General features: G+C 35.3%; 1 protein-coding gene across 4 annotated transcripts in view; it reads right to left on the bottom strand.

Moving 5' to 3' along the window:
* METTL25 (methyltransferase like 25) overlaps positions 1-12,856 on the bottom strand; it is a 60,975-nt gene that overhangs the window by 21,209 nt on the left and 26,910 nt on the right. For all 4 annotated transcript variants that reach the window (XR_002434686.1, XM_021385298.1, XM_021385299.1 and 1 more), the window contains exon 6: positions 1,910-2,004. Coding sequence is in view for 3 of the 4 variants with exons in the window: in XM_021385298.1 (XP_021240973.1) it covers positions 1,910-2,004 (95 nt within the window). In the remaining variant the exon portion in view is untranslated. The remainder of the gene's footprint in view (positions 1-1,909; positions 2,005-12,856) is intronic.

Genomic DNA, 12,856 nt, shown 5'->3' with positions numbered 1-12,856 from the left:
CAGAGAGTCTGAATTTAAAAATGCTGTGCACAGACTTTCACAATAGATTCCTCAGACCACAAATCCTGATGTTGGTATGAGAGTACTTGATTCCTATGATCCATACTGACCAAGAATGGCAAATAATCAGAAGCATGGAATGTTTTTCTACAGTAGTAAAGATCGTTGTAGAAATGAAGGAAAAATTTCAATAAATTACGTGACACTAAAATAAATAAGGTAAAAAATCAAAAATGCCTCACCACTTAAGGATCATTGTCCCCAAATTCCACCACAGCAGATAGAACATCTTGTCACTGAATCGCCCACTTTTCCTTCTCCTAATTTGAGAACTGATCTGGTGTTTCAGATTGTGCTTCAACTACAATCCAAGTAGTTGTACAAGTGAAAAGTGTACACCTGCCACATTGTAGAAGATAGATGTGTGTTCTAGCATGTTCTGGAAGAGTCTGAATCAGAGCATCACATCCAGACCCTTTGTCCCTTGGCTCTTTAACCAATTTGAACAGTATGTAATGATGAACACATGTTGTAACGCTGAGTATATTATCACTGTTCACCAGATTCAGTTTCTCCAAGCTAGCCATTGCCCCTGGGAAGGCGGGTGCCTAGATGCATGGCACCATCTCCCTTCTACCTCCTAGAGGGCAAGGAGTATCCTAGTCATGAAAAATGCAAGCAGGGAAATTCAAACATAGTAACAGTAAAAGTATCTACTGACATGGGAGAACTTCTTGCCTTTGTGAAGATTTAAACAAAAGAAATTTTTAACTGCCAAATTTCTGTGAATTCTCTGAACTCTAAAATATATATATATGGCATGTTCAGTACTATCTCTTCGGAGTCATTTGCTTACAGAATTTATCTTCCTACCATTGTTGAAAGATGGCCCAAACTTTCCCTTTCTAAAAGAAAAGGAATGGGCAAGGAAACAGCTAATGGGTCAGCTGAGGAAGTAATGGTATTGCATTACACTAACAATAAAAAGAAAATAGGCAATCTCTTTTAGAAAGTATTTTTGTGATAAAGGTTTTACAACATCATGGCTAAAAGAAACAGATTTTTTTCTTGTACCTTGCCAAGGGTAACACATTTAAGCCTAATGAAATACTAACTGTCCTCCTTTACTTTCATCTGACAGTATTAAATTATGTTAGCTTGCATTTATATAACCTTGATATGTTAACCTGTACTGCCTCTTTAGTCCACACTATTCTCTCTAACAGAGCTAAAGAGGTAGCAGCAGAGGCTCACCAGAACCTACTATGATTCATCTCGATACAAGAAATTAAAAATTAATAAAGGAATATTAGTCTTCTAACTGAAACAGTGGTCAAAATTTTTGATATATCTGTTCTTTCAAATTAGAAAACAGTTCATCATTCTGTCTTGCTGAGGTTAGGTCTTTGCAACTCTTGGTGCAATGTTAAAAAGATGTTTCCAGTCTGTTAAGCCACATGGATTTTAGAGCTCTTCTCACTTTTGGAAGAGGCAAGTTTGTTTAGGTTTCAAACACTCGGAACATTCAATATTATGAATCATGAAGGTGTTGGGGGAGTTACTGATTGCAATCCTTCTACAGTTACCTCTAAGTCCTTTGCCAGAAACTATTACCCTGAGGGGCTACCTTGTTTAGGTTTCAGCAAAGGTTTGGCCTTTTTGTCCATTCTTAAAATATGTTTCTGTCAATACTCATTTTTTCATGCCTTCAGCAAGTATAAAACATATAACACTGGAAGGTTAGTACTATTTTTTTAGATACAATTCATCATGCTTACAACATTAATGGTGTTACTCTGCAAAGTCTTGGATTAAAGTCGTGGCTCTTGGATTAGAAGCCAAAAACAATGAATCCTATAACATCTGGATAGAGCTCTCAGTAGGAAAAAGAAAAGAAGGGGAATCATACCAAGCATGCTGACATTCTAGCGTTGCGACCGCAGCACCAGCCCTTGTCCTTCAAGTACTGACACATGGGAAATCCCCACACTTCCTCTGTGCAATCTGCAAAATGGCAAAAAAAAAAAACCAAAAAAAAAACAGGCACAGCTTTCATGAACCCTTTTACTTTACCTTACAGAGTAAACAATGTATTGAGCAAGATGAACAGTTAATGGATGGTAGCAGAAACACGTAACTGTTCCAGCCCAGTACCAAAAAACATTAGTATTATAATTATGGATTTTCCTCATAACAGATGTTTTTGGCTGATTCTGAATTCCTGGTAATTTCACTTTTCCAAAATTTTTTTTTTTTAGCTAAGTCATTTTTACAAAAATCAACTGAAAAAAAAAGTTCTAAGGGACAACAGTAGGACTTGCAAATACCCCTGGCACCTCCTGCCATGCCACGAGTTAAAAGAAGTGAGGCAGGCAGTCATTCAGAATAGCAGGACTTCAGTATTCCTTCTCATTGGGTTCCTCTTCTACCATAAACATATTCTAACATCACAAAGAACAATGTGTATTTGTTTATTTCAGTTCTGAAGGTCTGTGCTTTGCTGAGAGACAGAATGTTTATTCTCCAGAAAAGAGCAGCTGCAAAGGCTCTTGCTGTTTCTTCAAAACACGAAGAAGCATTTGCATCACAATCTGTGTTCAGTTTGTTTCAGTATCATTAATATTTTGAATAGCAGCAAAACTCGTCATGTTTAACACTAATGAAAATGTGGGAAAACTAAACAAGCAGTTCAGACTATTATCAGATAAGTGTTCATAATATCTAGCTTTAAATGTAGGTGAAATCCACAACGTTTAGAATTTTTATTAGTGTATTTATCAGCTGATTTTTTAGAGCACTGAATAAGAATTACTACTTACCTTAAAAGAAAAGGCCAACAAAACAAACCAAAAGAACTCCACAACAAACTGGCCAAGCTACTGGCTTTTTTGCATAGAAAGATGACTCAGGCATATTCAAAGATAAATCATTGTAATGGGGTTAAAAAAAGGACAGCAGAAATATGACTCTTCAAATTTACCATAAGTCTGGGGATACAAACACATAAGCAGAATTCATTTTGTGAAAGGTAGGCAAAGAAAAAGGGTAAGAGGAAACTATGAAGGATACAACCCTCCTCCACCTCTTCAGTTTTTCTAGCACTAGTCTACAGTGACCACTGATCTCTAGAGAGTAACAGTGAGCAAGTAATCTTCTGCAGGCAACCTCACACTTCACTCTCCTTTCACCCCAAAGGCTGAAAGGTTCTTATGGAATGTATACTGGTTTAAGAACCATTATTGAAGAACTGAACGTTAACGTGAGATAATTAACAGAAGGAGAAAGTAAGATCCTGTAGACCTGAAATTTGACAAAACAGATTGCAGCTTGTTCCAGCACTAGGACTGTGTAAGTATTTGTAAGCACTTCATGACAAGACATGAAACATAATTTAACTTCAGGTCTAATTACTGAGTGTATGGAATAAAGCTTGAAGTATTCCTACTACAGGGATAGTAATAAGATTCCTACTACAGGGATAGTAGTAAGATCTTATTAAATATATATTCGGAAAGTAAACAATGTCTCCCATGGTTCCTATTTTAAGGGTCACGTTAATAAGCTTTCTAATATGTATGTTAAAATATTTCAAAGTAAAAATGTGCAAACTGAGTTAGAAAGATAAAATCATCAATCTTTTCAAGTTATCCCTTATAATTTACACCCTCTCCTCTAGGCAAAATAATCATCCATGCAATTAAAATTGCTAACCACTGAGCTACAATCTCAATATTTGTACACTGTACTCATGCATAATTCTGAAGAATTTATGACATCTTTGAGAAGATAATGATACAAAACATGATCTTCTTTATTAAAACCGTAAAGCAAGAGAAAGAGAGGTAAACTAATGTGGTGAGTTAGATTTTTTTGTCTATTTACAAAGCTGACCGTATATCTACAATATTGCCTTGAGTTCTTTTCGTCTTTCCCTATCCAGTGCACTCTCAAGTCTATTGCTGATTAAAAAAAAAAAAGCAGAAAGATAAATATACTCCTATAAAGCATATACGTTTATCAGCTAGACTTTACAGACCTAAAAATACTTTTAATGCCTTTAACTATTTTTATATGCTTAATATTACATAGCTCATTATTTACCATCTTGTGCTTCTACCTGACAATGCAGAATTGTACTAAACTGTATACAATTCCATAAAAGATTCAAACAACATTTTAAATATAGGTATTCTGTGGAAGTTTTCACAGCAAACAGCTCAAGCAATCAACAGCGCATGAAGCAAATAATAAATCATGTCATAATTTAAAGAAGCCTGCTGGACGGAATTCCCTTTCCATTAAAGGTTAACAAAATGGGAATTCTATGCAGTTATTTGATGAGGTGAACTGAAGCTACGCTAAGGTATAATACTGGAACATGTTAGTTAAATAACTGCCTTAAACTCTAAGTTAATCTCTTAAAAAGACCAGGCTACATATTTAATAAAAGGAATTGCTGCAAATATTACTTCCAAGAAAAACCTGCAAAAAAAAATCTGTTATGTTCTACAACAAAATCTGCAAACCATGATATAATTTTAATTTCAGTTACATACAGAGGAAGAGAATGCAAGAAACACGGTAGAGTTAAAGCAGCATTGTTAGCAACATTAGAAGATTCATCCTAATTCATCTTTTTGGAACAGGCTAGTTCATTGGAAGCTTACACAAATAAAATCCTGATTAAGGTAGCTTGAAGATGCTTGTTACTTTTTACTGATACCACAAAATGGATACATCTGCCAAAAGTAAGGAAATGTACTCATTAAAATCACCCAGTAAGGCACAGCAGCATGGAACAAAGTATAGACTACACAAAAACATATGAAGTTGAATGCAGCAGGAAAAAAAGTTTAAACCAATAGCCATATAACGAATTCCTACTAGTTCCCTCTGAAGTTAGTGACATTCATAATTTCATGCAAGTGTTGTTTATATGTACATATTTAAATAAACTCATTTTGTCCATACCATTCTTTTTTTCAACTGTAAAGAATATTTTTCTGATAGCCATAACATCTCCTCATCACAGGTTAGGGGGATGATGTGCTAGAAAGGAACTCTGAGGAGAAGGATTTGGGGGTCCTGGCAGACTATAGGTTGGCCATGATCCAGCAGTGTGCCCCTGTGGCCAAAACAGGCGCATTAAAAAGAGCATGACCAGCAGGTTGAGGGAGGTCCTTCCCCTCTACCCTGCCCTAGTGAGTCCACATCTGGATTACTGCATTCAGTTCTGAGCTCCTCAGTTTCAAACAAACAGGGATTTTCAAGAAAGAGTCACAGTGACTGAAGCATTGGAACAGGCTGCCCAAAGGGGTTGTGGAGTCTCCTCCTCTGGAGATACTTAAGACCCATCTGGATGCCTTCCTGTGCAACCTGCCGTAAGGAAACTGCTTTAGCAGGGGGTTGGACTTGATGATCTCTAGAGGTCCCTTCCAATCCCTACAGTTCTGTGATTCTGTTATTCTGTGAAATTCACAAGTAAGAATTTTAATAAGAACTTTCCAAATGGTCGCTTTTTTTTGCCATTATAGTCTTTTGAAAAACAGAAATGTTATGGATCTTAAACCAAAATTCAGAGTATCCTTTGAAATATAAGCATAACTTACACAATCCCTCCACGGATTTACTAACTCTTCTTGTAACCACAGGGATGTTTCATGACTAACCCTTGTGCAGATGATTTATCTCACTACTCTAACAGGCAGAAATGCAATAGGTCTTGAAAAGAATATGCTATATGGAGAAGCTGTCTTGAGTTTGGTTTACTATGTACTTTAAATCCTATGGAGGAGATAATTAAACACTTTGGGAAACAAGTGCAAACATACCTAGATACCAGGTAAAATATTCGTGCAAAATATTCATGGACTTTTTCACTCAACACTGTCTAGCAAAGGAAAATACAAAGGCCCAGGTAAAACATTTTAAATTGGAATAAATGCAAAGTCTCATATTTTATCTTCAACTGAATGGGACTAAATTTTCTAATAAGTAAGTCAGATTACTGTTTTCCACTTTGTCATGGTTTTGTGATTTTCGGTTGTTGGTATTCCACATCATAACATCATGTAATGAATGAACCTGATTCTCAGAAGAGAAGGACTACTACATTCCCAACGGTACTTTGCTCCTCTGTTACCATTTTCCAGCCGGAGGGAAAAGATAAAAGTTCGCAGTATAAAAACTTGCAGATCACGAGACCTCGTCCCTTTTTCCGCCGTCTCTCGTCTTGGCAGCACCTCGCTCTCCAGCCGTCTTATCGTCGGCAGTAGAGTAAGGCCTACCTTGATTTTGGGACATTCTCCCTGTATTGGATTTATCAGCTTAAATTGTAATTATATAGTATTATAGTGTGTTGTTTTGCATTCCGATATCTTATTTAGTAAATTAGTTTGTTTCTCCTCAGATTGTTGCCACTGTTCTTTGCTCTCAGGGCCATCTCCTTAGCCTTTTCCCCTTTCCCCTTTTCCCGGGGTGTGGACCCGTGGATCCCCTGTCCCCTTCGTCACGGAACCGGGCTGAACGCCCGTAAACCGTTGACACACTTCTGGGAACTCAATGCTACGAGTGATTTTTAATACGCTGTCAGAATGAATTTCTTATTTCTTAACTCATTCCTAGAAGTCATATGCTATTTTCTGTCCTCTAATTATTTAGAACTTTTTGAAGTCCTTCAGTAAAATGCTTTGTAGAGACTTCAGCCTCCTTGAATAATTCTTTGAATAATGCAATAGTAATGGCAGAGACCGTGTGGAGCACTTGTACTATTTTGAGGTTTTTTTTACCCCTGTGGTTATTTAAGTTCCAAGAGAAAAAGAAGACAATACATACGGACACCTGGGAGATTGAAACTTTATGTTGGGTAGTAAAAATTAGAAATCATAGCAAATATATGTATATATGCATATATATATATAAATAATTAGATCAACTACAACTTCCTTCATCATGATTTAATTCTGTCTGGACACAGAAAAAAGTCAGGTAAGCCTCATTGTTATTTTCATTGTATTCATAGACCCACTAATGCTCTTAGTTGCTGAAGGCTGTTTAAAAGAAATTTATTACAGAATTTGCTAACAAAATAGTTAAGTGTAGCTAGGGAACAGGATTTCCAAATGTAGAACACCGAACGTTATTTATTAATACTTCTTTTTCTGGTAGTTAGATAAAAAATATCTGATAGTAAAAATAAAATGAAAGGATTTTATAGGCTAATTGTTCTGCGTGTGCACAGTGGTTTTAAAGAAGCCTCAAGAGAATGGGACTAGCTTCTCTACTACCTGTAATATTCGGCTTTACACAGATCTTAACTCTGAGCAAGATACTACAATTCTAGCATGTTAACATTGAAAATTTACATATCACACAATTCTAGCACAATATAGTTTCTATGAAACATCAGAACCAGTAGTTTTACTGTTACAACACAAATAAGCTTAACTAGGGTTCCACATTGTCTTATAATTTCTTGCTTATTTTACTCTGATATCACCTCATGAAGACATATTTGCATTTATGCTTCTCATCTTTTTACTCTCTTGCAATTCCTAATTGATCCAAACTAATCTGTTTTCTGCTTTACTTTCTACTAGAGGCAATTTTACTGAAATAATGCATTGAAAACCACTTCATAAATTCATTCTGACAGAAACAATCCAAATATTGTAACAAAACAATGCCTATCCCAACGGTTAGTGAATAATTTATGAGAAGAAATAAATAAATCAGGGCTTTGTTTCACTTTCATGGTATTGTATGCATTGATTATAATAGCTGTTTTGAAACTCTTCATCTGTTCTTTATAAAAGTAATACAAATAAATTATGATAAGTGGCAAAGTGCTATAAAATAGAGGATTCTGATTTTTTTGAAATGTATTTTATTTTTCTATTCCAAGATTTTAAGATTTTCTGGTATATACATAATTACAACCAATGAGAATTATTTTCTAGTAATGAAGTTCATCAGATGGTAAATAGTATGTGGCAAAGAGAAGGCAAAAATATGTTTTTAGTGTACAAGCTGAATTTCCAACTTTACTCACTATCATGTTTTGTTTAAGAAACTATATTCTCCTTAGAAAAATAACCAATGCTTATTTCATTCCTAAATTTTATCTTAGGCAATTTATTACTGAAATGAAATGTAGTGAAACACCAGTTTCTTAAAGTGTTTCAGCATGAGAACATTACTTCAGGAGAATGAGAACTTGTTCTATTTACTTAGTACTGTCAAGCTCATTGTACGCCCACAGCCAGTGCCATACTAAACCACTCACACTGTAGTTTTTAGTGACAGGTATCTTATACTTACCTTACAAATCACCATTAAGACTGAAAACAGTTTCTGTATTGAACTTCACCTATGATTTTTTTGGCACTTACTTTAATACAGAAATGCATTAAAACTTTAAAATGTTCACATTTCATATTTGAATTTGAAATGTATTTTAAGATGATGTATCACTACCAGTTCCTAATAATACCATTCAGTGAATTATCACTGCATTATCTTGTCAGTTTTGAATACTTAAATACACTTTTGTCTGTTACCCCTTAAAAATTGTGTTGGATACAAACATTTCCATCTCCATTTATTTATGAAGTGTGATCAGTATCAGCTCATGTAAAATATGGCATCTAGCAATGTGTACTCTTAAAAGAACTTCTATTTCCTTTTTATATATTCTTATCTTTTCTTTTATTCCATTAAAACAGTAATATCTCCTACGCAATTGCTATTATTTTGACACTAACATCTATTTCAATTGACTCTTTCCTGATGTCTTAGTGCCTCATCTTTGTTCATCTTCATTATCTTTCTCTCCAATGTACAAATTCCACTATAATTATGAAGTATAATCCCCCAGTTTGCATCTCAACTTAAGTGTGTGAATTCGGTATTTAAGATGCTTAATTCTCACTGATTCATGGAGCTGTTTCTAAAGGTTATCTTGATTTATTTTTTTCATTCTACCAATTTCAAAGCATGCAAAACCTTGCGTTCAGATACTTATTAATTTTGTTTGCACTTTGACTGCATTTTTGTACTTCACATCCAATGCATTTGAGTGTCTATTCTGTGATCAGGGAAGAAAAAGAAAGCAAAAAAAGATTAAAAAAAATTCAAGAGTATGTGATGGCTCCATTTTGAATAACTTCTCGGCAGCTACAAAATACTCATGACTAAAATAAAGGAGTGCCAATTGTACAGAAAAAGCACAACTGACTGAAGATCAGACACAGCTGTCAGTGTGAGGTAATTGTACAAGGACTGCCAAGCACATTGAAAAATCTCTATATTAATCATATACTTGTTGGCCAATAACATTTTAGGATTCTCGCCAAAGATAAACAGAGAAGAGTAATGCGATATGGCACCTAAAACCCATATGCGGCTGAATCCACAAGGCTGGCACTAAGAACTACTCTTTAGCTGTCTAAAGCCAAGAGCAATACCTGAGAGTAACAATCAAGAGTCTGAATCACATCCTTGCTTGGGTAGTTCCGGACATGTTGATGATCAAGATAAAAGCAGCTGTAACAGACAGAACTAAAACATTCCCTCTAATCTCATTTCTTATTCTTTATCTTGTCATTTGTACTTTACTACTTGGAATCAGTGTATCCTTAAGAGTGTATGGTAAATGGTCAAACTGCATGGAACTGTTGAACCATAGAATAGCTTGGGGTGGGAGTGACCTTAAAGACAATCCAATTCCAACACCCTGCAGTGGGCAGGGTTGCCACCCAGCAGATTAGACAGCCCAGGATCCATCCACCCTGGCTTTAAATGACTCCAGGGATGGGACACCCGCAACTTCTGTTCCAGTGACTCATCACTCTTTATCCATACAAAAAGCTGCAATCTAAAAAGCCTTAGGAGCATCCCCTTCTGTGTAACTTAGTTTTTCTTCTTCCAAGGAATATAGCCAGCATTTGTGTAAGTGTACTTCTAAAGAAAATAGAAGCAGGGCTCATTTGACATGAACATTATTTTCCATTTCCCTTCCTCTGCTTTTTGATTAGTTTTTTTTTTTTTTTAGAAAACTACTAAGATTCCTTAAAATGTTCTTATTAAAATGCTCTTTGCAGAGAAAGTGATTTTTGTTTCTATTAGTCAGAACACAATAAAACATGATTAATAATAGAAATGCATTACTGAAAAATGAAAGGAAACCTTTAAGGAAAACAAGTGAAAAATGACTAAATGGTTACTGACAGTTTTATGTCAGTACTGGTATTTCAGCAGGGGCCATATTAAGGTAGGGAGGGATCCCTACTCTTCCACTCTCTACCACTTGCAAGTTCTTGAATAATTTACAATCTAAACAAATGAAAGTGCAGTGAGGATGGAGATGACATGCTAAAGCTCAGAAGTACTTCACTGAAGAAGCCCGGTTTCCCAGGAGACAACAGTTCATTCTGGTACTATCAGCAAACCCAAGAACTGCCATAAAAATTGAGGTTAGTAGGTGTGATAGGAAATTAAAACAAATTCTTTGCTAATGCTGCATTAAAATATCATTTTTTAGAACTGCTACCTAATTCTAGGAAGTTATCACTAGTCATATTAAAAATCAACAACAGAAATATGAAACTAACTCTTTCTAATGTAGAGGTGTACTGTAAATCCAACTCAGACATCTGGGGAATAAAAAATGTAGTCACTGATTTGGAAATACATTACATGTATTAAACACTATGCTGTGTCCACTTATATAAAGATTCGAAAGACAGTAGTCATTTTCCAAACACACTGAATATTTACTAATAAAAACAGCAGCATATTCTGGTAACCAAAACTGTAAATATAATATCACAAATACTACATTTATGCAAAGCACTAATTATAAGTGCATTAACTGGAAAATAAAACTACTCCTAATTTGTAAGTTAAATTAGTTGGAAAAAGCTTGTCTTTATTGGTATATACATAACTTATCTCAAAGGGCACAAATAACATGGACGTACAGGATAAAAAATCGATAAATGCCCTAAAAATGTAGAAGCAAAAGGAATACCATCTTTATATACATTCTTTATACTGTGATTAAATATTTTTTGCAATTTTCTGATATGTAAAAAAATATTTTCTTAAACCAGACAACAGATTATTCTACAGTTGCTTTTAGTAAACTCCAAAGAAAAGGGAGATTATTTTCAACACTAGTGAAATCTTTTTCTTACTCTAGACCTGCCTACCTCTTTTACTTAGAGAAAACTCCCACTGCAACCAGTTACTGCCTTTTCACACTACTGGACATCTCTTATAGCACTCAGCAAGACATGACATAAATCTGAGAAAGTACGAGAATTTATATCCTAAATCAGACAAATCCCATTTGCAAATTGGAGAAATAAGTATAATATTTGCATAGGTACAATATATAACCATCCTTTTAATGTTGCCAGTAACATCAACAGAACTATATTTTCTGCCTCCTACTTTTACTTCTCCTCATCCCATCTGTCACTAGTTGGCAAATATATGACTTATCTTACGGAAAAAAAGATACGCTTTTCTGTAACAAACAAGAGCTATGTCTAAATAACTGCAGGAGTGGACATACTCTTGTAATGTATCAGAAGTCTTCTATGTGACAAACCTTGTCACATTCAAGTTGCAATTGGCACTCAAAGGTCACACTGTATATTATTTTTTTCTCACTAAGGCCTTGAATGTGCAATACTCCATGAGAATACTCTGCTCAAAAGGAATTTTGCTGAAGTAATTCAAATACTAGAAATTGTGTAGCCTGGAGACTGAAGGATAAGAGTAGATTTATGTCAATATAGAATCATAGAATTAGGTAGGTTGGAAAAGACCTGCAAGATCATCCAGTCCAACCATCCACCCACCACCAATAACCCCACTAAACCATGTCTCTCAACGCTATATCTAAATGTTTCTTGAACACCTCCAGGGACAGTGACTCAACCACCTCCCTGGGCAGCCCATTCCAGCGCCTGACCACTCGTTCAGAAAAGTAGTATTTCCTAATGTCCAGCCTAAATCTCCCCTGGTGCAACTTGAGGCCATTCCCCCTCGTCCTGTCACTAGTTACAAGAGAGAAGAGGCTGACCCCCAGCTCACTACAACCTCCCTTCAGGTAGTTATAGAGAGCGATAAGGTCTCCCCTGAGCCTCCTCTTCTCCAGACTGAACAATTCCAACTCCCTCAGCTGCTCCTCATAAGGCCTGTGCTCCAGACCCCAATATGCTACAAACATGTGTAAAAGGCAGTTATCTGAGACTTATAAAAAACAATCACTGTCACTAAATTTGTGGAATATAAATGAAATAACTTCAGAAACTGTATTTCAATCTGAGACAAAGTTTTTCTGGAGTTCTCTATTTGACAGTGGCCTTTGTTTGCTAAAGAAACTTTTCTGGTTTTTATTTCAATTTGAAAGATGCTTTCTATTTGCTCTTCCTTGTCAAGTATGAAAACATGTTTATTTGACTAGGTTGGTATATAATGCATAATGAAAAAGATTTTATGTCAAAACAATGCTATTTTTTTTAAAGAAGGTAAGCAGATAATCATTTTATGATTATTTTTTGAAAAACTATTATTACATTCCTACAGATGTTACTGAAATAAACAGTGTATCAAACATGTGTTGTTCATCATTTTCATGCTATTTTGTTTCCACATAGTTCATTTTAGAGTCCTTAATAATTACTGGAGAAACAGGCATTAGTTCACATCCCATAAGCTCTTCGCTCTTGACAAACAAAGGCTGTCACTACATGCAGACTCTGTTCCTAAACAAGCTCAGGAAGGAATTACACTATTCAGACCAGCAGAAAATATATAGTGATGTGCCCCAGTAATATTACAAATA

Source organism: Numida meleagris, chromosome 1 (assembly GCF_002078875.1).
Source record: "Numida meleagris isolate 19003 breed g44 Domestic line chromosome 1, NumMel1.0, whole genome shotgun sequence".
Taxonomy (NCBI): domain Eukaryota; kingdom Metazoa; phylum Chordata; class Aves; order Galliformes; family Numididae; genus Numida; species Numida meleagris.
The sequence above is the reverse complement of the archived record's forward strand: the minus strand, read 5'-3'. Positions and strand labels throughout refer to the sequence as shown.